The 26215-nt window shown below is 41.0% G+C and overlaps 1 protein-coding gene across 1 annotated transcript; it reads right to left on the reverse strand.

Moving 5' to 3' along the window:
* Positions 1-1865: 1865 nt before the first annotated feature.
* LOC138823770 (zinc finger X-chromosomal protein-like) lies at positions 1866-25644 on the reverse strand. Its single transcript, XM_070017325.1, has 6 exons — positions 25586-25644; positions 13738-13826; positions 7742-7891; positions 6042-6191; positions 4939-5079; positions 1866-3864 (listed from the first exon to the last, which is right to left on the reverse strand). The coding sequence occupies exons 2-6, from the start codon at positions 13796-13798 to the stop codon at positions 3269-3271; spliced, it is 1098 nt and encodes a 365-aa protein (XP_069873426.1). The 5' UTR covers positions 13799-13826; positions 25586-25644; the 3' UTR covers positions 1866-3268.
* Positions 25645-26215: the final 571 nt, after the last annotated feature.

Raw genomic sequence — 26215 nt, forward strand, 5'->3', positions numbered from 1 at the left:
ATATGCCAAGTTAAAATATAAAAGACAGCGCAGGGAAGGTGGTTCAGTGGTAGAGTGCTTCCTTTGCATTCATGAGGCCCTGGGTTCGATCCTCAGCACCACATAAGCAATAAGAAATAAGCAGGAAGTGGTGCTGTGGCTCAAGTGGCAGAGCACTAGCCTTGACCTGCAAAGCTGAGGTACATCACCCAGGCCCAGAGTTCAGGCCCCATAACCGGACCCTCCCCCCCCAAAATAAAAAAAATATATATATAAAAGAAACAATGTGATGAACATGAAGAAGATAAACCTCAACTGATTAAGTACTTAAAAAGTCACCGGGCTTTGTATTTAGCTCTTTATAGCATGAGAATAACAGTGTTGTCTACCATCAATTTGAGATACTATCTCAAACAGAATGGAAGCTAAACAGGGCTGTTTGTGGCTCAACTGGTGGCTCATCACCTATGAAGCCCAAATCCCTGAGAGTCATATTAACCTTTTATAAAACAAAAATATTCTCATCTAATTTTTGCAATCAAACACATATTTCCAACCATGTATACACTAGCATTTCTTAAATAATTGATATTTTTCACAACGAGTACAAAAGGACATAAAATATCCAAAAGTGAATTTCAGTGAAATCATAACTAGCCATGCTAAGATCTTTCTACTCTTGGAAAAGTTTAACAGAAACAACTTCTTTAACTTAGCCAACTGAATATAAAACAAAAAGCAGACTATTATCCCAACAGTTTAGTAATCTACAACAATTTCATTTTTCTTTGAAGTGATTTTTTAATTGTGAAAATAGTGTACAGAGGTGTTACAATTACATGAGCAAGATAATGAGTACATTTCTTATCAAGCATTGTAGTCTCCTCTTTTGTTTCCCCTTCCCATCCCTTCCCATCCTCCCCCTGCCTCCACATGCATTCCTCCCCACTCCTTCACCCTCCTCCACTCACCAGTTGGTTTTGGACATAACAACTTGTACATCTCAATGTTGCAGTGGGTCTACCTGTATCCCTATTTAAATGATTTGTTTTTCCCCTTCCCCTCCACAAATTATACCAACATCAGGTACAGTGAAAGCAGGGGTTATACTGTGGGTGGGTGGCATACAAAGCAACAAAGAAATAATCTTATAAATGTGTTAGAAACAATCGCATGAAAGAAAAAAAAACATTTGAATACATATCTTAGTGTTCATTTCCCTAACATCACCTTGTCTGACCTTTTCTGCTTTACTTTGAGGTGATTTTTTTTGTCCAAAATTTTCTGGCTTTTCACTCTGCAATGCCACAAGTTAAAATCAACACACTTGACTCCAGGGAGGCTGAGAAATATGAAGCATGTAAAGTGTTCTCTTATCTTTCTGTTTATTTAACAAATGTCACCAAATTAATGTTTTTGTACTTTTTAAATATCTTATGTTAAATTTTCATTTGAATATTTGTATTAAAAATGAAATTCAAAGAAGACTTTGAAAATTGTTACACATACAAAAATTTATTCTCCACAATACCTTACCATCGGACTAAACACCATGGGAATATGTAGAGGTAGTAAGAAGCTATAAGAGGCTTCAAAACTCAATCTGTATTTATGGTGGGATGTCAAACTTGAAAATGAGTGTGAAGAAGTTGTGTGTGTGTGTGTGTGTGTGTGTGTGTGTGTGTGTGTGTAACACTACAAAATAAAAGCCTATTAGCACATGTAGCCTGGAGTATCATGAACCAGAAGATTCTTCAGAATGTGCTTCTTAAAATCAGTTCTATTAGTTGCCCCATTTGGCAGTGTCCCTTTCTATATTAAGAGATGTAAAAAATTTCCTCTTTTCTAAAAAGCTTAATGCCTCAAGACGAGCAAAGTGAATTAATTTCATATTTCATTTATAGTCAAGTTAGTGACTTAACATGGAGTGAACTCTTAGACAAAATGGAAAGACTGGCTGATATTTGAAAGCCAAACTTCACATCTGAACTCTGTGTGTGTGTATGAGTGTGTGTGTGTGTGTTTGTGTGTGTGTGAAGATGTGTGTGTGTTGGGCTTATCGTCTGTCTGTCTGTCTGCCTGCCTGCCCAAACTCAGGCCTTAGGTGCTGCCTCTGAGCTTCTTTTGCTCAAGGCAAATCTGAGCCCCTCCACTGCTTCCATCTTAAGCTTTAATAAAAGCCAGCCTGCATAGGAACTCTTCAAGCATTGTTTTCTAACAAACAAAAAGAAGGCTTAATCTGCCACTCTAGGAATTACTTCTCATTCATTTATTAAATGGAGTTATAATTCCTCCTCATGTCCCTTTCATTGCAAAACAGAAAGTATCTTTACCAGCTTCTCAGAACAGAAGGACCATGTCTGAGTTAATTTCCCAGAACAATTCAAGGCAGGAATAAAAGTTATTAGGGAAAACTTTCTACACAGTTCACTCGTTTTATCTCTCTACTTCACATGAACTCTACTCTTTTATATCAAGTTTACAGAAAGATCGCAGACATTTCTAGATATTCAAGCTCTATATTGTCGAATAGTTTTCACCCTAGACATAAGATTTGAGGAATACCCAAGAAAAACAGCTAAGTGGCCAAAAGTGTCACCAGGTACCATGCACTTCTGAGAGTCTTATAAAGCCTGACTACATGAGGTCTCATTTATAAAACACAATCTGAACACACAGAGCAAAAATCAAAATTACTTGGAAAGGTAGCTCTGCTGAAAAATAGAGAGACAGTACAAAGGAAATCTTATGCTCAGTAGTAGCATTCTTTTCCCACTGGACAAAATGAAAACTTTGGGCAAATACGGTCAATGTGTATTCAGCTTCACTAGTGTGCTCACACGGAAAGTCTCACAGTCCAAAAGGCTGAAGAAACTAAGACCAGGAAATGATTCCTTGTAAAGTTCAGTTAAGATCTGACACTATTTATATTACCAAAATCATCTCATCTCCAAGGAATGTGAAAATGTCTGCCCCAACCTGGTTAAGATGATTACTTTTTAGAGTGACTCATCTTGTTGAGATGAGGAAAGTTAGGTAAGTAAGCATGCATTAAAGCTTCAAAGACTAAAACTTCAGTAAAGAGAAGGATTGGCTACTTTCTACAAAGCAACTTGTTGATGATTTTTAATCTTTTTTCTTTTTGCTCATCTGTTAAAGAAAGAGAGTAAGATCCAGAACGCTCTACTGAATAAAGCCTACAGAGAACTCAGCTGTATTTGTACATCAACAGCTGCCTATGACCAAGGATGACTGCCTTTAAGAAAGTCTCTTGCTTCACAGCACAGGTTTATAAAGATCCGTGGACACACTGAGAGGACAAGCTCTCATCTGTATGGTGTCGCTGTATGTGCTGGTTCTTTTCAGAGGGTCTTCGAAATCCCTTCTTGCAGTACTCACAGCGGTGAGGGTAGTCTTTTGTATGAATGGAGATAACATGCCGTTTAAAGCCTGAGGCATCTGTGGTGCTGTACTCACAGTGCTCACACTGAAACACTTTCCGACCACTGTGTGTGTTCATGTGCTTTTCAAGCTCATCCTGTTGTTGAAATCCCTTTCGGCACCTCTTACATCTAAAGGGAGGATCCTTGGCGTGAACTGACAGAATGTGGCTACTTAGCAGAAATGGATCTGAAATCTTGAAATCACAATGTCTACACTGATGCATTTTTTCATCCGTGTGGACAGCGGCATGTTTCTTGAGTTCGGAAGGCCTGTGAAAACCTTTACCACACATGTCACACTTATGGGGGTACTCCTTGGTGTGAACTGAAATTATATGTCGTTTCAAATCACCTGAGCTTGAGCTCCTGTGGTCACAATACCAACACTGGTGTCTTTTGCTTCCTGGGTTGATAAAGCCATGTTGCCTTGCTTCTCTGGTATCTGGGGAAGTCAGAAGATAAATGTCACCCTTAAATGGCATCTCTTTGCTGGGCTTAGACTTTGGATGTGTTTTCAAGTTAGAAGAGTCCGCAGACTCATATTCCCAGGACAAGTGCTAATAGAGCTCCCTCCGCCCCATCTCCCTACTCCCCCCCCCCACCTCCACAACCCATAACCTCTCCAATGGATTCTCATGTGGATTCTGTGCTCTAATACGGGCCAAAACATTTTCTGCACCCTACACAATTGTGGGGAGAGTTCTTGCTAAAAGGTGATGACTCAATATCCCTTGTAAAACAGCTGTCTCGCATTCACAGAATTTACACCTAAGTACCTTTTGGTGGCACCTTTTCTTTACATATCACTTTATGATAAAACAAAAGTCTGAGAATGAGAAAAATATCATCCTATATGCCTGCAGAGGGACCACAGCTGTACTTGACGATTTGGTTCTTTGTCTATTGGAGATAATGGTCTCATGTATTTTCCTGCCCAGGCTGGCTTATCTTGACAATAATGAGTGAAATTTGAGTGCATGTGGCTCATGCTAGTAATCCCAGATACTCATGAGCCTGAGGATCTGAGGATTGAGGTTCCAATCCAGACAGGGCAGAGAAGTTCCTGAGACTCTTATCTCCAATTATACATATGAGAGAGCTGTAAGGGATGTGCCAGCTCACTTCATTCAGTGCTAGACCCAAATAAGAAAAAAATGCAAGGGGAAAAAGAAAGGAGAGCTAGCACCCTAGCCATGTACCTTAGCTCAGGGGTCGATGACCTAGAATAAAACAAACAAACAAGAAAAATCCTGTGAGTTGAAACTCACAGGACCCTAAAAACAATGACCAGACCCATAAGGTGGGTTGGGAATTTTGTTTCATCTCCACTAAAATCAGCTTACAGTTTTGATTCCTTTCCTTCATTCTGAACCACAATCAGATTTTTCCAAGGAACTCATTCATGACTCTCCCTGAATTCTAGAAACTCTATTTTCAAAAACAAAAGCTACTTGTAGCTCATCAATTTCTTCTAAAACCTCACCAACGTGTGGAGTGAAAACTACCCTTCCCTCACCCATTTGCTGTTGCTGGGAATCATCTCTCTTCCTTTTCCCTGGGTTTTGTTTAGCGAGTCGATCTTGGCCACCACACTCATCTGCATGCAAGAGGGTACCTGCTCCAGAAGTCTGGTTTTCAGGTCCATCAGAGATATCACCTAGTAAGTGAGTATTAAAAACATTTTTACAAAGTATTATGAGGCATAAAACAGTAGGGACTCTTAGCCCCAAACATGAAAACAAGTGCTGACACTCATGAGATATAGAAACTCCTTATTTCAGTCACTGTGTCTTTTTAAAATTCTTACTTTATTTTTAATGTGTACAGTAGCAACAGGGGATATGCCATAGGGGAAAGAACATACAAAGAAACAACAAAAACAACAGAAAGTAATAAAATCACATGGTACTTTTAAAACAGTAACAATTAAGACAGACCTCTTGTGTCCATATCTTGGGGTTCCTTTCACTTGGCACCAGCTTATATGGTCATTTGTACAAGGTTTCTGAGCTTTTCAGCTCTCTGATAAGATTATCCTCTATGGATACTAATTATTGCAAATAAGGGAAACCATGAGACCTAAATGTCCTTGGGACTGGTCAACTTCACTTAATACGATCTTTTCCAAGTCTTTCCATTTCCTAACAAAAGGGACAGTATGGTTCTTTCTGATGGAAGCCAGAATTCCATTGTATATATGTATAATATCTTCTTGATCTACTCTTCTACTGAGGGGCATCAGAAGTCAGATTGCTGGGTCACAGGGGAGCTCTATGTGTTTTGAGGAACCTCCATACCGCTTAGGGACTGTTTATGGACACATTCATATCGAGACCAGGAAACACCTTGCTTCCAAACCCAGCAATCTCCTAAAGAGGTGGTCAAGTCATGAGCCATGTACAAGCAAAATTATAAGCTAACACATTGAAAGTCTGTCCCTTTCTAACGTACCTGGAAACTCAGAGCAAAATGCATAGGGAAAAAGAAAACCCATCTGAGAATTCCTCACCTCTCCTTAAACCACCACAAATTCATTTCTCAGTGCTAAACTCTGAATAACACAGATGCCAGTTTTTTCATTATTCAAAGACTGAATTCTTCAACTACTATGTGACTTACCGTAAGCAACTGTCCATGAGACTGGCATCAGAGCTTTCATTTCATTGTCACCCACTTGCTGTTCATGTATAGCAGAAGATGCTAGAGCGGTAGCATATTCCTCTCCTTTAATCACATCGATATATCCTTCATCAGTAATTTCAACAAAACCTAAGTACAAAATTAAGTAGATGCACAAAAAGTTAGAGATATTAATTTCTGAGACTCTGCTGTAATTCATACTTTGATTTTTCATACAGAATCTTGCTAGCCCATGCTGGCTGAAATCCTCCTGACTCAGCTTCCCAAAGTGCTATGAATGAAGGTGTATACCATCGACCCCTTCCATAAACTTTCAAAGCACCAATGTCGCTGGGCACCGGTAGGCTCATATGTGTAACCCTAACAGCTCAGGAGGCTGAGATGTGAAGATCTGAGGTTCAAAGCCAGACTGGGAAGAAAAGCATGTGTCACTCTTTTCTGCAGTTAAACACCAAAACCTCAAGCTGAAAGAGACACTGTTGTTCAAGTGATAGACCTCCAGTCCTGAAAACACAAAGGTAAAGCACAGAATTCCACCACTGAATGTAAACCCCAAGGGGAAGAAAGGGAAAGACAGAAAGAAAATGAGACAGAGAGAAGGAAAAATGGAACAAAGGATGAAGGGAGGGAAAGAAGACAGAAAGAAAGGAAGGAAAGCGGGGAGGATAGAAGGAAAGGTGCAAGAAAACAAGGAATGAACACAGAAAGGAAGAAAGGAAGTAACAAAGGCTGAGAAGGAAAGAATAAAGGCAAAAAGAGGACAGAAAGACCGAGTTCATGAAAGGCAAGAAGGAAAGAATCAACAACCTAAGGATTTCTTGCTGACTTAAAAGACAAGGATGCCTTCTTTGAAAAAAGAGACCATAATAATGACTAAAACAGTGTCCCTTACTTCATTCAAATACTGCTTGCATTGAATACCCAGTGTAGGCTGGGTAGAGCATCTTACGTGTATAATCCAGCCACTAAAGGAGAGCTGCTTGGAAAAAACGCAGAGACAGCATCTCAACAGACATCCTGTGTGTGAGCCCCAGCTACTTACTCAGTAGACTATATTTAGGAGTAATACAATCTGAGACAACAACAATCTGGATGTGGGATTCCAGCTTCGCAACAGTCTACAGTTAGCAGCAATATAAGCTGAGGCTGTCCTTGGACAAAAATGTTAGTTCTGCCTGAAATATAATAATAAAATGGAGGCATAGACACATTCAGTTAGCAGAGTACCTTCATAGTAAACTTACTGTCCCAAATACAAAATCCTGAGTAGCTCTTAATCCCCACAACTTATGGACATGTTTCCCACCACATGCCTTCTGCTTACTTAAGACTTCTTCTTTTGCCTGCAGTCACTGACAGGCATACATGTTTCTATTCCCTGGAAGTAAAAATTCTTTTGCTCTGACACACTAGTTCCTCTCCAAAATTACTCTCAGGTGGCACTTTCTACCATGTCTGCATGGCCACCGGTCAGGAAACAAGACAAGAATTCATTAGAACCTTCATTTCAACACAGTCCTCTGTAATACTTTTACCATACATTTCAAGTACATCTTAAAAGATGTCTCCAAAGAAGATGTCAATTATTCTGGTCTAGGAAAGCTAAGGGTCGACCATTTAAGGAATCAAGATGAGTAATTTGGAACAGCATATAAACATGCTGAAGGTTTCCTCTTTACCTAAGTCATCCATTCCACTGTCAGATTTTAAAGTGGACATCTTCATGACTTCAGGGCAAGTGTCATCTACTTTACAAGAACTGACTTCTGGTTCCATGTCCATATTCGGTCTAATGGGACCACCATGATCCAAGTTGCATGCATCATTCACTACAGAGGTGGGAAATATATCAGAATCAACCAGCTGATATACATGAAGTAGTGCTATTTTCTTAGTCTTTTTGTCCAATACAATCTCTAATCTGACTCACAGAAAAGAAAATAATTTAAGAGATGTTTGAGAAAAAATTGTCCCAGCATACCACATAAGTCAAATTTCTGGTATTGCTAAATTAGGTTACAGTAAACAAAAAACAAGACATATACTTTCTTTCCTTTACCCAAAGGTGCCCAGGCTGATCCTCCAATCTGAACCTCCTGAATACCTAGTATTATAGGCCTGATCCAACGGTGTTAGGCTGGGTATCCCCAATTCTTTTTCTAAATTTTTATTATTATTACTTTTTAATTGTGAAGATACTGTACAGAGGGGTTACAATTACATGGGCAAGATAATGAGTACATTTCTTTTTTTTTAAATGTATTTAAATGTATTTTTCTTTTTTTGTGAACATACTGTACAGAGGGGTTACAATTACATGGGCAAGATAATGAGTACATTTCTTATCAAGCATTGCAGCCTCCTCCTTTGTTTACCCTTCACATCCCTTCCCTGTGTCCCCCCACCCCCTCACCCAATCCTCCCCACCCCCCCCCCCACCAAAGTAGTAAAGTTCGTTTTGGACATGACAACTTGTACTTCTCATTGTTGCAACGGGTCCACCTGTATCCTTATTTAAACGACTTGTTTTTCCTCGTCTCCTCCACAAATTATACCGAAATCAAATACAGTGAAAGCAGGGGTTATATTGTGGGGGAGGGACACACTAAGCAACAAGGAAATAATCTTATAAATGGGTTAGAAACAAATGCATGAAAGAAAAAAACATTTAAATACATATCTAAGGGTTCATTTTCCTAACATCTCATTATCTGACCTTTTCTGTTTGACTCATACATATATTAGATATTGCAAATAAGGGAAACCATGGGACCTATGTTTCTTTGGGCTTCTCTTACTTCACTTAATAGAATTTTTTCCAAGCCTTTCCATTTCCTAACAAATTGGGCAATGTCATTCTTTCTGATGGAGGCATAGAATTCCGTATCCCCAATTCTTAATCCTAGTTTTAAATAACTGCTTGTAAACAGGTGAGCTATGTTGTGGAATCTTGGAACTATTTTACAATCTTCTAATTAAAATTGGTTCATTGTTTGTAGCAATTGTAAAGCCAACATTATAAGCAAATCAGCAGTGAAAGTGAATCCTCTTGACTCTCTTTCCCTACAAAGAACCAAAACTGATAGGTAGGAATATACTGAAATCTTCCTTCCTACAAACATGAGGTGTAAAATGTAGCAATCAGACATGCAATAATTCCAAAGCCTTAGGCCCTATAACTGGTGATTTAGTTGTTGTAGTTGTTTTAGCAAATTTTTTATTGTGACTAAGTGATTACATGAATTCCACAGTATTGTGAGATAGTGATACTTAGTTAAAAGTCACAACCACATTCTAACTTTCATCAGGCAAATTGTCTTTATCATGTTCTATAGAGTTTATGAGTTCTATGAGCTTTGACAATACAGTTATATCTTCCACATCAGGTGATATGTAACATTTCTTTCCTTGTGCTTAGTATCAGCAGTTTCCACTTTCCTGCTCATTCCCTTCCCTCCCATTGATGCCATGAGTTGCTTAGTTTGTTTTGATCAATGACCTGTGAAGCTGATGGGTCCTTCTGATGGATTTTTTTCCATTTCGCTCTGTTTTTGTTTTCTCCATCTAGTATCCATCAGATGTGCACACATGTACCATATATGTGCTAAAACTCTTTACACTCAGGAATATAATTCCAAGTCCTATTATCCTTATGCTTTTTCTCCTTCCCTCCCTCCATTTTTTTTTTATTGTGAAAATACTGTACAGAGGGGTGACAATTACATGGGCAAGATAATGAGTACATTTCTTATCAAGCATTGTAGCCTCCTCCTTTGTTTCCCCTTCCCATTTCTTCCAATCCTCCTTCCCCCCTCCGCCCCCACAAAAGGTCTAAAGCTTGTTTTCCACTTAAGGACTTGTACATCTCATTATTGCAATGTATCCACCAGTATCCCTATTTAAATGATTTGTTTTTTCCCTTTCCCTTCACAAATTATACCAAATCTCAAATACAGTAAATGAAGGGGTTATACCATGGGGGAGGGACAAACAAAGCAACAAAGAAATAATCTTAATACTGTGTTAGAAACAATCACATGAAAGAAAAAAACATTAGAATACATATCTTAGGGTTCATTTCCCTAACATCAACTTATCTGACCTTTTCTGGTTGACTCATACATACACTAGTTATTGCAAATAAGGGAAAGCATGGGACCTAAGTTTCTTTAGGCCTGGCTTACTTCACTTATTATCCCTTCCTCCATTTGTTACTTCCTCTCTTACCCTCTCAGTTTTGTCCTCTCCTTCCTGCTCTCCTATTCAATGCCTCCTTCCCTTCCTACCTCGTCCCTTCACACGCTCCCTTCCTTAGTTGTGTTCCTGGAACTGAGGTTTCATTCTCTTGTGTAACTTTTTTCTTTTTTGGGGTCCGGTCGTGGGGCCTGAACTGTGGGCCTAGGCACTGTCCCTCAGCTCTTCAGCTCAAGGCTAGCGCTCTACCGCTTGAGCCACAGCGCCACTTCCGGCTTTTTTCTTTTTGCTGATGTGGTGCTAAGGAATCAAACCCAGGGCCTCAGGCATGCAAGGCAAGCGCTCTACCACTGAGCCACCTTCCCAGCCCTCTTGTGTAACTTTTTAAAAATACAATTTCTTTTTTAATATTAAAGAGTTGTACGGGAAGATGAAGGGGTGGGTCACAGTTCCATAAGTCAGGTTATGAGTAAAATACTCTCTAGATAATGTGTCACCATCCGTTTTTCCTCCCAGATTTGTCCTGCCGTCCTTGCCCACAAGTTGCACATAGTACATTGTTTCTATAAGGTATATTGAATATCACATCTACATTTGTCCACCCTAACAGTACAACTAATCCACCAGGAAAAAAGAATAAGAAACAACACCAACGAAATGAATTCCATTTGTGGCAATCGTTTTCATGAACAGTATTTAAGATGTACACTTTTGGATTCCTCAAGGAACAGTATCCTCTTCGGGTGTGTCTGCTGTGTCTATTCATGAGTAAACACAGAAGGCCCTGCAGAAGTTTTCATGTACCACTGTTGTTTAGGAGGCTTCGTTCACATCTGAGAGAAAACGTAACAGTTTGGACCAAGACCTTAAGCCACATCCCCACTTCCTGCTCTGTGGTGCTTAATTGGAGATAAGAGTCCCTTGAATTTGCTGGCCACAGTTGGCTTCAAACCAACATCCTCAGATCTCAGCTTCTTGAGCAATAAGGATCAGAGGCATGATCCACCAGAGCCTACTTGGCTTGCAAGCTACATTTTTAAACACAATTGGTCTCAGAATGAAAACATCTTTTAATGAAAGGAAACTGATATATTTCACAACCTAACGTATGAAAGGTAAATATTTTCTTACAAAAATGTTCGACAGCTAGCAAATCCCAGGCAGTAGTGCATGCCTATAATCCTCCTTAGTAGGAGATCTGAGATCTGGGGATGGGGTTTAAACCAGCCCCTGGAAAGAAAGTCTGTGAGACTCTGAATTCCAATACATTATCCAAAAGAGCCAGAAGTGGATCTGTGGCTCAACCCCAAGAGAGTTAGCCTTAAGCAAAATAACACAAAGACAGCAAAGGGAAACACTCTGGGATAGCACCTATTCTGAGCGATCAACCTTCAGCACACACACACACACACACAAACACACACACACACACACACACACACACGCACACACGCACACACGCACACACGCACACACACAAACACCTGTCCAGTCCCCTGGTGCCTTCCTCCTCCAACTCCCGCACTGGGCTGAAGGCAACAGTAAGGAGCTAGAGACTAAAAAGAAAAGGTAGGTCAAATTAAGAGTTAAGACAGCAGAAATTCAAGATAGACATACATCAGAAATGCAACAGAATTTCAGGATAAACATACTTCAGACAAGTTGAATAGAGATGAGAACACAAAACAAAGTTAATCTTGTGTGGCAAGCTGACTTTTTCTTATAACAAGAGTTCCAAAAATTATGTAGGTCAAAGAGTAAGACCTTCATGAAAGGATGAGTTGAATTTTGTGTATTTTAATTTCTTGTTTTTTAGGGTACCTGTCCTGAGAATGGGGCTCAGAACCTGGATACTATCCCTGAGAGTTTTTGCTCAGGGCTACTGCCATTTGACCCACAGCTCCACTCTAGGCTCTTTTCAGCAAGTCAGTGGAGAAAAGAGTCTCACCAGCATTCTTGCCCCGGCTGCCTTTGAAACACAATCCTTAGATCTCAGCCTCCTGAGTAGCTTAGATTAGGCAGGAGCCAACAGGGCCTAGATTCCTTAATCATGCTTAAGACAAGGTCTCACTATATAGCCGGGGTGCTTTCAAACGTAAGATACTCCCACTTCAGTCTTCTGAGGACCCCAATTACATGTGTGTAGCACTAGAGCTAGCTAAGATGGCTTTCCCCAGAAAGTCTTCCTGTACCTCTACCAATGCTAATACTTCCTAAAACTGTCTTTTGTGCTTACTTTCTTTTTCTTTTTCCTGTGTTGTTGTGTCTCTCCTGGGGATAGACTAAAAGACCTGAAAATGTCTTGGAGAGGATTTTGGCTCCAGCCTAACTCTCTATCTTTCCTGCCCAGAATGGCTTGGAATCAGAATCCTGAGATCTCAACATCCTGAGTAGCTTGCTTTGCAGTCAGGAGACACCTGTGAACTCAGGTGTTTCTCCATGTTTATCAGGTGTCAGGCTATCTTGAACTTAGTAACAGGCAATTTGTGTTTATAACTTTTGTCAATTTACAAGAGAAACTGTATTCCAGAAGGTTGCTGCACTTCCTAACCTATGCCCACAGGATCATTAGTATCAGATTTAAATGTTCTTTTACAACTAAAAAGGGCTAAACTTCAGTACAACTTCAGTGACATTCATGGACTGGGAACACTGAGAATGGCCTTTTATATTTCACATTTGTGAGAGAGATAACAACAAACTCCTACTTCCTAATATTGTAAAAATGCCATGTGTCTGTATATAAGAGGTTATTCTGTGTGTGCATGTGAGTGCATGTTTGTAAATGTGTGTGCCCACCTGTGTCAGTGTGTGTATACCAAAACAACTGGAAATACACATAATAGGATAAATTCTAAGGTTGGAGCAATGGCTTGGATTTCTAAAGATAACCGTACACATTCTTAGGGGGAATAGTTTTCTGGCTGGAGTCCAGAAGTGATGGAGGACATGGTATGGAAAATACAATACATGAGAAAACTCCTTTCACTGTTGCCTGAGGGAATCCTGTGCAAAGTACCAGGAGCAAAAATCTGAAAGGGAAAATCAATATGGTGGATAAGTGGAAAGCAAAGAAGGACTGAAAAAATCTTTATAGTCAGGAGAATCTAAAGGAAGCCACACAGAAACCCTGAGTTTGCCCTTATGGAAGAAATTCCAAAGGGAATCCAGTTATGTATCTCAGAATCCCGAGGTCAAGTACTACCAGTCTTGCTGGTAGGAACTGTGATAATACACTAATAGACACAAATAACACATCCAACTACGAACACTTTGATTGTGATAGCTACTAGGATGGAAGTGTATAACTGGGAAAATTAGAGAAGCCAAGTGACCAGAGTAAAAGACCAATGAATTAGCTATGAGAATCTGGCAGAATTACAAGGCCATCAATGAATCTTAAATTGGGACATTTCTTCTCTCAATAAAAAACTCCAAGTTTGATACATTAAAAGTAGGATCATGTAAGACACACTTATACCTATTGCAGGACAGAATGAGTTTGGTTCTTGTGGCTGCATCTCAAATCCATCTCCATCCATGACCTTTAATGTTGAGTCGTCACAGCACCTATGACAAGGCATAAAGTACAACCAACAATGAAACGTTAAAAGTATCATGATTTGGCTCAACCTGAGCCCATTTAATAAAGGGATTTCTGTGAGAGTTTCTTATACCTTAAGTTTAAGGTACCTTAATCTTGCTATCACCAATTCACAAAATGGTAACAATTCAAAATATCTAAGAAGTGTAAACACTTGTTGCATTTTTGGGTAGTCACTGGCCGCCTCCCTTTATAATGACCTTGTGATTACAGAAATAGGGAGGAACATGTAACTGTATGTCAGTCTCTTTCATTTGCTCTCTGGTCTAAAAGGGAACTCTTCTCCGCCATTAAAGAAGACAAGTTCATATGAGCAGAATAAAAACCCACTTTCATAACCTGTGTGAAACCCTAATCCCTCTCTTTCTCTCATTGTAGCTAAAATGCTAACAGAGGTATAGAAAAAGAGTAAAGTTATTCACTTTATATTTAGTTTCCAGTAGAAAAATTAAGTCTCAGGTATAGATAGATATGTACATAGACACATCAATACATAGATAGGTAGATACATAGATACCTACATTGATGTGCATTTCTTTCTTTCTTTCTTTCTTTCTTTTTTTTTGTCCATGGTTGAGTGCTGTTCCTGGGCTCTTCAGCTCAAGGGGAGAACTCCACTGCTTGAGCCACTGCACCACTTCCTGTTTTTGAGTGGCTTATTGGAGATAAGAGTCTCACAGCCTTTCCTGCCCAAGCTGGCTTTGAACTGTGATCCTCAGATCTCAGCCTCCTGAGTAGATAGGATTACAGGTGTGAGCCACTAGTGCCCGGCTATTAATATGCATTTCTATTCAGAAGACATGCTACCTGCCCAACAGTGGCACACAAGTTATCCTAGCTACTCAGGAGGCTCAGATCTGAACATCCTGCTTCACAGACAATATAAAGGAGAAAATCTTTGACATCTTACCTCCAATAAGCTATTCAGAAAAAGCTGTTGCTGTGGCTCAAGAGATAAGGTCTTATCTTTGAGTACAACAGGCTCAGGGACAGAGATCAGACCTAGTATATGAAAAGAGTTTATTTTTTTCAAAAAAGGTTATGTGGTCCTGATAAACACATACAAGTAAATAACACACTCAACTGTAATTTATATATAAACAATGGCTTTTCAACATCCCAGTTTTTCTCTATTCACTGGTAAGAAACATAGTTTAAGACAATCACGTTGCTTCAAATAACAAGACCACAGTCATCAACCCGAATGAAACAGAGAACCAATACTGGCTGCAAATCCATTATTGTTATTCCTGATTTTCAAAACTAGGTCTCACTACATATTTCTATTTCTTCTCTTAAAAATGTAAATGCAAGTAAGGTACGAGCTCCTGGCTCAAACATAATTCATTGAAAAGTTGAGATTACTAACTGGCATTATACTTTGAAGCCAGTCGGCGTAGAAACTGTTTGCAAGGATGCTTTCTCAATGAAGAGCCTGATAAAGTGCCAGGGTCCTGTTATCCTAGCTAGTAGGGAGCCTAAAAGTAATCCTTTTTCAGTCTCATGGACACCAGGCCCTGAGCTCAATCTCCAGGACTGGCACCCACACAATTAAATCCAAATTAATCTTCTCTAACCAACTAGATGAAACTGAATTAAGGGCATTTTCGGTTTATCTACAAAAGCCAATCCAATTAATGTAATAGAAATGCTAGTGCTTTGGATGAAGCGTGTGCTCTGCCATGCAGGTCAATAGAAAGTTTAAGGCCAAAGCAAAAGCTTGCTACATATGGAAGTAGACTCTCTCTAAAGACCAACACAAAGGCACACATGGAAACAAAAGTGCCATTGATATCCATAGCTGATGGTCACGTCTGTAATCTCTAGCTACTCAGGAGGATGAGATTGGAGGACTGTGGTTCAAACTAGTCCCCGAGACACTTATCTCCAAAAAAACACACAAAAAAACAGAAGTGAAGCTGTGGCTCAAGTGGTAGTGTTCTAACCTTCAGCTGAAGAGCTCAGTTACAGCGCCCAGGCACAGAGTTCAAGCCCCATGACAGACAAAAAAAAAAAAAAAATTCCATTGATATAACAAGATTTTCTTTTTAACTACTTATCCTGTGGCTGTTCAGGATTTGGCACACAAGTTCCTTTGACATACCAGCTTTTCTTTTTTAACTACTTATCCTTTAGGCTGCTCAGGATTTGGCACACAATTCCTTCCCTTTCCTTAAGTGACATCCTAGTTTTCCTCCCATGTATCTCAGGGCTACCTTATCCCTGACCTTTCACCTTTCTGATTTCCTCCCATATTGTTGCTTTTGTTTTTTTCCAACAGGAAGAACATGTCCAAACCCACAAACTAAGGGAGAGTCCTAATGTATAACACATTACAGTTTTCTTCACTCCCTGCCAGACTCGGTATCATCCCTTGCCAATTCCTCATGAACAATTTCTCTTCCTTTTACTTCTTTTTTAACATTACAGTTCATAATTTCCTGATGTCTGAAATCAATACAGTCCTTCAAGTGGATTTATTCCTTCAAGACACAACCACATCTGACTGGAAACCCAATAAACAAAAGTTGATTTTTATGTAGAAATCCTACAATTGTGTTGAGCAGAGGGTATCCCAACAATCTGTAGGCAGAATTCCTTTGATCATCCATAGAGGTTTGCTGCTCAGAAAATTTTACACAGATGTTAATATTCCAAAGACCCTGCACTATTAGGCTAAGCCTATCACCGGCTTACCTGCTATAAATACTAATTTTGCCTGGTAAGAGGGTGCTAAGTACATCACTACTCCAACAAGAGGTGTGTTTGCTTCCTTTCCACTTTGGAAAGGTTCTTTGGTACTCAGCCTTCTGAGATTCACTTGTACTTTAATCATTTGTGACCAACCAATGAAAAAGATGAAAGAGCTCCAGCACATAGGAAAGAAATCGGCCAATGCTACATGCTGTAGACGATCTGGCAAAGACAGCAACTATTTTTAAAGCCTGAAGTCTGGGTCTGTGAAGAGTCACTGAATGCTTTCCTTTCCTAACACATACTGGGGCACAGGAGAGGTGAACATACCTCTCATATGAGCAGTTACTAATATGAGCAACCCCATCTCCTCTTTTCATAGGAAGCAACAGTGCATTTGATGCCCTACTTTCCCCTTCCCCCATTATCGTCAGAACAAAAGAAATAGGGATGCAACCTATCAGCAGAACATATGTTCTCCATGTATGAGGGCCCTGGATAAAATTCCCAGCTCAAGAACCGTGGTGGAGGAACTGGAAGTGTTTTCATTTTGTATTTCAGAGCACCTTAAACCTCTTCTGGTAATGTTTTAGCAGGGGCCCACTACTGCTAACTTCCTCTAATTATTCAATGACACCACTCTTATCAGTGAAACATATGGCAGATGTATCTACAAGAAGGGAGAAAGAATATGCTGGTAACATTGGACTGAAATACCCACAACAATACAGCCAGCACAAGCGTCTCAAGACAGATGATACAAGGAGTCCAAGTCTATATGCAAATGTAGAAGAAGACCAAGTGATCACACGGGTCACCAGATGGTTGCCCTGAACACACTATCTATTTGACCCTCAGTCTGTTTCTCTCTGTCTCTCCATATCAGTCTACCTCTCAGCCTTCACTGCACCTTGAGCTTGACTAAGACTTGCAAAATTAAGACCATAAACCGCCTGTGAAGAGCTCATTTGGAAGTTTTAATTAAGGAACAGAATCTAGGAAATACATGGGGAAAAACATGAATGTTAATTAGACTTTGAGAAAAACTGTTAAATAGCCCATGTACTACCTTTTTTACTACACATACTACTTTCCCAGCCTACCTTATCTTGTCTCATGTTCTCCACATTTCCACAGCTTAAAATAAGGCTGCAAAGGAAAGCCAAAGGCTTAAGAGCACCTTCAACAAGGCACTACCTTTCAAAGTGACACATTTACTCAGTCAGGGATGTAAAAAGACAACTCAGAGCTTTTCTTTGTGTACCCTGTTTTAAAATCTCCTATATCTTGATACTCAGATACCTTGACTTAAAATTTCCTATGTCTAGATACTAAGGATCACAGTTCAAAGCCTGGCTGTCCATGTATGAAAATCTACAGTACATTCTTGGCTCCAAGTAAATAACCAAAGCAGGAAGTGGAGCTGTGGTTCAAGTAGTAGAGTGCTAGTCTGGAGAGAAAAATGTAAAGGAAGGACAGTGCTCAGGTCCTGAGTTCCAGCTCCCAAATCCCAGAATTCAAGCGTCCCAAACAGAATAGAAACAGCACCAGTGCCAGCACTCCATCTACTCCACCCAAACTAATGAAAATGTAAACAACAACAAAAATAAACGAAAAACCAAAACAAGTGGAAATGCTTAGCACACTTATGATCACTGAATTTCATCTAGGGCTCTCCCCTGGTCTACTCATCATTAGAGAACTATTTTACAAAATGACAAAAATGAGATCATATTTCACAAAAGAAAATTGTATGAATATCAACTAGACAAGTACAATTGAGTCTGTGGCAACCATCATATAATCTCAGTTCCTCTGGAGACACTAGCGAGAGAACCAATAGTAAGAAGGCTCATGTCCCACAGCCAGTGTGACCAAACTTCAAAAGCATATTCCATAGGCAAAAAACAAGGGTAGGGATAGAAAGTTTGAAAAAAAATAAGAAAAACAGAACAAAACAAAAAAGTATATTCCTCACGCAGTACAGTATTTCTAAAGCAAGCTTTGGTTACTCTTACTATATGGATACATGCATACAAAAAAAGCAATTTTAAAAGATACTTTTTTTTCTTTCAGTCGGGGAACTTGAACTCTGGGCTTGAGCACTGTCCCTCCGTTTTTCAGCTCAAGGCTAGCACTCTACCACTTGACCTACAGAGCCACTTCTGGTTTTCTGATGGTTTATTGGAGATAAGAGTTTCATGGAGTTTCTTGCCCAGGCTGGCTTTGAACCATGATCCTTAGATCTCAGCCTCCTGAGTAACTAGGATTACAGGCGTGAGTCTCCGGCACCTGGCTTCTACTCAATGCTGCTCAATTATTTTGCAAAAGTACTATACTGAGATTTTGTACTACTGCAGTATAAAAATCATGTCAAATCATAATCTAGCACAATTCAAATTTTTATTTAGGTATTAATTCAGAATAATGCTTACCTTGTTATATCTGAGTCTATACCTGGTTTGTTTTTAAAACATCTATACATGTGTTGGCCTAGGAGAGCTGCTAGTTAAGGTATGGTACTTTGGAGAGTGAGAGAGAGGCGAGATTATGGTTCAAAGCCAGTCTGGCAACTCCTGGTCTCCACAGAGACCAGGGGACACACTGAGACATGCCTGTAAAGCAAGTCACCAGGAGGAGAACTAGAGTCAGAGCCTAGCCCAGTCAAAAAGGGAAGGCTCTGTTTCAAAAATAACTAAAGCAGTTCAAGGGCCTGTAATCCTAGCTATTGAGGAGGCTGAGATGTGACCAGCACATTTTAAACCACACTGAGCAGGAGAGCCTTTGGGACTCTTAACTCCAATGAATCATCACCAAAAAAGCTGAAAGTGGGAGTTGCCACCAGAGCCAGCCCTATAAACCAGTTTTATGCAAGCCAGTGGATATGAACCTATGAGGGGCACACAGAGATGCAGTTATCTTGCTGAAAAGACATTTTTGACCATGCAATATCAGAGAAACACTACTCATTCGAACCGTTGTTGAAAGAGGTCTACAATTGTCGGCAAAGTTCAAACTTTGAAACTGTACTCACAACAGATGACATCATTTCCACTTTGATAATACATTTATTTATTGATGTGTTATTTAGTTATGTAATTAGATAGCTGGCTAGCTAGTCAGTTAACATAGACCCTTCCCCACTGTTAGGCTCTTGTGATCCTTTGGCTTCAACTTCCCAAGCAGCTGGATCAACTGAGTTCCCAGGCATCCAGCGCATTTCCTAAAACACCTGAGAACACTGTGCAAACCTCCTTACAGGAGAGGTGAGGATAAGTGGAAAGAAACACTAAGACAGAAACCCCTCACCAATCGATTCCTGACAAATAGCACATCTATAGTTCTAGCTACTCAGGAAGCTGAGAGCCAGCATGACCAGGAAAGTTCCTGACATTCTTATCACAAATTAATCACTCAGAAAGCTAGAAGTGGTGCTGTGGCTCTAAGTGGTAGAGTGCTAGCCTTGGGAAAAACAGCTCAAGGACTCAACCCAAGTCCTACTTCAAGCCCCAGGACTGCTCTCCCAAACCCCCGACCACAATACAAGAGAGAGAGAGAGAGAGAGAGAGAGAGAGAGAGAGAGAGAGAGAGAGAGAGAGAGAGAGAGAGAGAGAGAGAGAGAGAGAGAGAGAGAAGAAAAAAAAGGAAATACCCAGCTTCTTTACAACTTATTTATTATACTCAGCATCTCAAACTTCTAATACAAAAGTAACAAAAGTAACAAAAGTTAACAAAAGTAACACCAATAATGAAGAGCACTGGGAACCTTAATTCTTACCTACTTTGCCTTCCAGTTCTTTGTCCCCTCCTCTCTAGCACATTGATAGCTACTTCTCAAATTCCCAAAAAGTCAAATACAATATGTTTACCTGAATTATCTGAATGGAAAGGGATCAACAAAGGAAACAAAGGAAAAACAAAGGAGACAAAGGAAAAAAGCTAAACCAATGCCCAGTGATACTCACAAGACACTATGTTGGAAACGCACTGTAAAACTTAACTGAGTTGGGAAGGATGGAAAGTGGGAGACTAATGAGGTATGGGGTAATGGGTACGACAAGAAAGGGAGTGGTTGCCTTTCATTTGTAACTCTAAATCCTCTGTACACCACCTTGAAGATAAAAGGAAATTGACAAAATTGACAAATTGACAAGTCCCATTCCCAGAACACAAGCTGTGAATATATATATAAAGATATACATTAATGTAGAAAGTATATATATATATATATATATATATGTATATATATGCATACTTACATACATAAAAAAGAAAGGAAGAAAAAAAGAAAGGACGCAAGTCAATCAGTCAGTCATATACGAACAATTTTGGGGCTCAACTATGACTTTATCTAGGCTCTTACCAACCCTAGACAAGAAATTCAGGAAAACATCCAGCTTCTTCGGCTTGTATTACTTTTCAGGGTAATCTAACGTATCCTCAGTTCAAGATGCTCTTACCTCATGTAACTAGGATCACAATCCTGTGCCATCAGACCCAGTTTACATGTCATCTTGCTAGCCTAACCTTTTGCCCTCCCAGGCTTCAAAGTCATCCCGTTATGCAGGTATCATTACAAGCATAAGCCACCATACTCAGCCCTCAAAACACTAAGTTTTAAACAAGGACAGGGACTGTCTTTCTAAAATGTGTGTAAATTGTATGGCTGAGCAAACGGCTGTGCATACTTCCGGAGATATGTACAGTTTCGTGGCTCTCATGCCCAGGAACTGTAAATTTAAAACTAATATTTAGTCGCGATTACTCATTTTTAGAGTTAGAATATATATAGTTCTTTTATATCTTCGACTTTGTATTTTATAAAATACTCTGTAATGTGGCATTTTTACTTAGAGTTTGACTTTTATTCCCCTCATGGCGTTTTGTAAAGTATCATCCTCCTATGTTAAATCTTGTGAATCATTCTAATTATCCTTTCCAAATTATTTTATCAACTATCTGCCTCACTTTTATAGCTTTAAATAAATAATTAGTTTATGCAAAAAATAAACTGTGTGTAAGTTATAAAATAACACATCCTTTGGCCAAAAGCGACTACTACCAAAATATGTATACCTCTGGTTTTCCAGTTCATCACCGACTACCCTTCTAAACACACAAAATAAAAACAGTAAAAAAAAATAAAAGAACTACTCATATAAACATGGACACATATAAACTCATCACATGATTTCCTGCTAAAGATAATCTCACCTGATTCTTTCTTATGCTTGAGGCTAATTTACTCTTCATCAGCCACAACTAACCGATGTCCTGAAACACCTCATGTTGATGTAATGTGCAGGATATCATTCTATCTTCTCTGTAGGACTTCAGCTCTCCCAATACAAATCAGCTACTTCTATAATCCACAAAAACAATGGCCTAAGCATTTTATTTCACAAGGCAGCCAACAAAGCCTGTACAAATGGCCGCCTCTCTGTTTTCACTCACTCCTTTCAAAACCTCATCCTGATGTAGTAAACATGGAGAACTGCTGAAACATTGCTGCTGTGATCAGTTGCAGTCCCGAAAAGGTGTGGAAAACTTGGCTTTTATACCATAAGATTGTTGGAAACACATGCTCTACATGTTCAGGAACTCCAGTAACTGGACAGTCACAGGAGGTGCTTCAAGATTTCAATAACTGAAGAATAATGAAAGGGTTATTGCCATTTGGTAAGTTCTTTCACCAGGCAGGGTTTTTGTGAGGACAGTGTAGGCTACACAAGTTTAGGAGCTACTCTGTAAATACCTGTGTCTTCATAATTAACCTAAGGACAGGGCAGACATCCTAAATCTTCTCTCTAGTCAGCCACCATAACACCCTTGCTATTAAGCGCATTGTTCTACTCAGCAAGATAGGAAAAATCAGAGCAACCAACCATGAGAGAAGAGGCACCATTTCTTGATAACGATTAGTAGTGGCAGCCCACATTGACTCCCCTGGTATATTTCTCTGCCTTGAAACTTCTGCAGTGAACAAGAGCTTCTAGTCCAATGTCACACATACCTCAGCAATGCTGCTCACAACTGCACCCTCATGAACTTTCTAGTCTAAGCATCTCAGATTGTCTCAACTGGAGCCATCCTGTAAATATCTGCAACTTTCCGAGTTTTTAACTTACAGATGGATTACCAAAAATTTACATGTATGCTTGATTCCAGTCTTCATGAAAAGGAGAACCAAAACAAAATCCCTCAAGAAAACTTCCACACCACACGCCCACTGTGACTCGGCAACCGTCAGTGCCCCCTGCTGCTTCCCATGGACCAGGCTACAAAGCACACAACCCACAACTATAGCTCACGGAAGGGGTACAAAGACAGGTCTACACCATTTGTCATTTGCTGTGATATACCAAACCAGTTCCTACTTATCAATGGTACATACCAACGAGTACAGCAATATGAGATGTGTGAGCCACCTACAAGTGTCCACCAGTGATGCAGTGACAGGAGGGACCAACCAGAGGCATCAATCAGAACACCAACTCTTCAAGAGAGCAATCGCTCAAAATTCATGTCTGATGAATCATGGCCAGATTCTTATTCCTATATTTCCAACGGATAAGGTATCATCACACAATTTTACAAGCTAAAATGTCACTTGTGACTATGGTATCTCGGATTCTATAACCTGAGACACTAAAAGAAAAAAAGTATGAAAGCCACATGTCATTAGCTGTATGTGACAGAGCAAGAGTTCACACGCACCCTCACAGCTTCCTATGGTCAAAAATTCTCATTATTTTCTGAGTGGAAAACCTCAAAGCGTATTATCATATAATTTTTTTTCATGCCATATAGCTATTTGGCTTATCTATTAATTAAAAAGATATCCAAGCACGATTTCATCTCCCAGAGCCAGGCTGTCCCACTGATTAGCAGTAATTAAAGTGTCCAACTCATCTGAGCAGCAGTGGTGTCCTGGCCACGGTGCCCCCTGTCTCATGCCCACAGCCCCTGAGTGCAGCTGCTGAGGAACTGCTGGCTCTACCAACACGGACTTGTGGCACTGCTATGCTCATGCCTGGGAATCTCTCTAAAAGCCAAGGTGTAACTCCATGAGCACTGGAAGCTGGGGGTGAAGAGCAGAGGATGGTGGACCCTGCTCACCCCCTCCTCCAGCCAAAATGGGACCCCAAGGACCTGCCAGCATCTATACAATATGTTAGTCTGAGCTCAACAGATCAATTATTTCTGACTTTGTTTGGTCAGTAATCTGACAACTCTAAAAGTTAATTCCCATGTTTCTTTAACAGGCATTTGAAGCGTATTAGCACCGCATGTTTCTATGTATTTAAATAATGACAATTGATACATCAGGTATGGTTTCCATGGCAGGATAAATCACACTTAGCAATATATGATTTCATTAGAAGATTATTTTTTACTTTCATTTGAAGGAACTGCCAGTTTCTACTTTCCAAATTGTGTTCTAAACCATTTCCCATTAGACATGATTAGCACTTATTCACATACTTCTTACAAGAATGGAAAAATCTGGATGATCTAATACTTTCCATTTTCTTTATTGCAGCAAAGAGGCAGAAACAGTTCCACACACCAGTATAAGAAAAAAAAAAAAAAAGAACACCTCAACACATTAAAATACCTACTTTTTCATAATGCTGTGCATGTAAGCTAAAATCCCCAGCGGCCAGCTTTCTGAGCCGTATACTGCCCCACAGAAGACCCTAGTCAGCTCTCCTTACACCTTCCACAGTGCATCGACTATGGTTCTCTCACTGCTCAGCAACCAGTAAGACCAAAGTCCTCTGAGAGAAGAACGTTTTTATTTTGCTCTCGTCCCCCAACCCCCACCACTAGAGGACAAACACCCCCATAAGCATGTAAGGTCTCCAGTATGCACTAATAACACTTAGCATTTCTTCAGAGGAAAAAACGTACAGCCAACTTCCAAACCCACTGTCATGCCAAGGATATTGAAAGGAAAAAGGGACAGGAAAACGACAGGGAAAAATAAAAGGGAAACAAAAAGATAAATCATCGTTCATTCAAGAAGTGAAAAACTTTCTCCCGATACATGACAATATAACCTCCAGACCTTTTCATTGTCCTAATTTACACTAGTCTTCCACTGGACACACTAGGAAGCAGTTTTTTCGCATCGAATTTGAGTTTGCATTTTCAGACAGTGGGGGCAATACTGGCTGAAATCGGCACCGCCTCAACTTAAGGGCTCATATGAGTGTACTCGAGCAAAAATTGAATTTCCTGGGGTCTCACTGCAGCCACCCAGGGGACAAACCATGTGAGAAAGCGCCAGGCAGCAACGGGCAGCACCAAGCAGCACTAGGCAGCACCAGGCAGCACCAGGCACCACTAGGCAGCACCAGGAAATGAAGCTGAAGTGCAGAGAAAGACAGCCCAGCAAAGAAGGCGCACAGGCAGAGAGGGCAGGGCCGGCTCACTGCGCGTGCGGCCTCCCACTCTCTTGCTGTACATCCTCCTCACCCACCAGAGAGAAATCTTTCTCTCCAGAGGCCGCCTTCAGAATGGTGCTCCCCCTCTCCTGCAATCCCTGGTCGTTTCCTGGAGAAGGTAGGCTTACAGACACTCCAGCATCTTTTCCCCCACAGGGAGTTAGTCCACCACTGCCGATGTTTACACAGTGAAAAATGTGTGCGGCGCGGCTGCGGCCTTCGTCGCAGGCCTGGACCTTTGGCCTTTGCCCGTCTCCTTTCGCCCCCACTTTGGATCACTTGTCGGTCCACTAGGGCCGCTTCGGCTGCCTCGCACCGCTGGGCCACCCAGCCACCACCTCCACCCGCTTCCTCCCAAGAGCGCGCCATGGCCACCACTCCCTGCAGCCGACTCCCACTGCGGCCTACTCCCACTGTGGCCTTCCCCGGCCTGCTCGGCATCGCAAGCTGCGTCTTCAGGGCCTACTGAGGCTCTGGAGCAGCGTCGCCCAGCCCGACGCAGGGGAGGGACCATGGGGGGCGCCGCCCAGACCACCGCACTGACACTAGGGCCCAAGGACACAGAGGCGTCCAGGACTCACCGGACTACACCGGCTGAGCAAGGGTCGGAGATGGCGCGGATAACACGGGAAGGCCTTGCCCAGGTGGCACTGAGCCAGGCTGTGGCTGGTGGGGCAGGGGAGGAACGAAGGGGTCCGAGCTCCCCAGCACAGGACAACCGTTACCAAGTACGTCACTTACTTACGTCATCACCAGACAGACACACCCGGGAACAGGCGGAAGGGCACATAGGCGCCTCCTGCCGGCTCCTGGAGGACCTCTTGGAGGACCCCTTGGTGATTGACAACAGGGGACCCGCTGGTCACGTGAGGCGGGGTCTCCTAGGGGCGGGTCACAAGGTTCTCTTTGCCTCCACAGCCACCACTGACCTGCGCCCAGACGCCTGCCCTGCCCCAAAGCTGCAGCAAGGCCCTCCTTCAAGCAAGCCCCCTTGGAGAAGTTAGCAGTCCAGGCCATGGCCTGACCTAATCTTCACCTCCAGTCCTACCTGGCAGGCCTGCAGACCACCTCAACGAAACCTTTGAATGGAAAGGGAAGCCGGAGAGGAGGTCCCAGTGCAACACTAAACCGTTTGCTCACAACCTTATTAAGGCAGTCGGCAATCTGAGATTCTGACTTGAAATGTGGAAAGACAGTGCATTCTAACGATG

The sequence above is a fragment of the Dipodomys merriami genome, unplaced genomic scaffold (genome assembly GCF_024711535.1).
Source record: "Dipodomys merriami isolate MVZ:Mamm:240054 unplaced genomic scaffold, mDipMer1.0.p SCAF_123, whole genome shotgun sequence".
NCBI lineage: Eukaryota > Metazoa > Chordata > Mammalia > Rodentia > Heteromyidae > Dipodomys > Dipodomys merriami.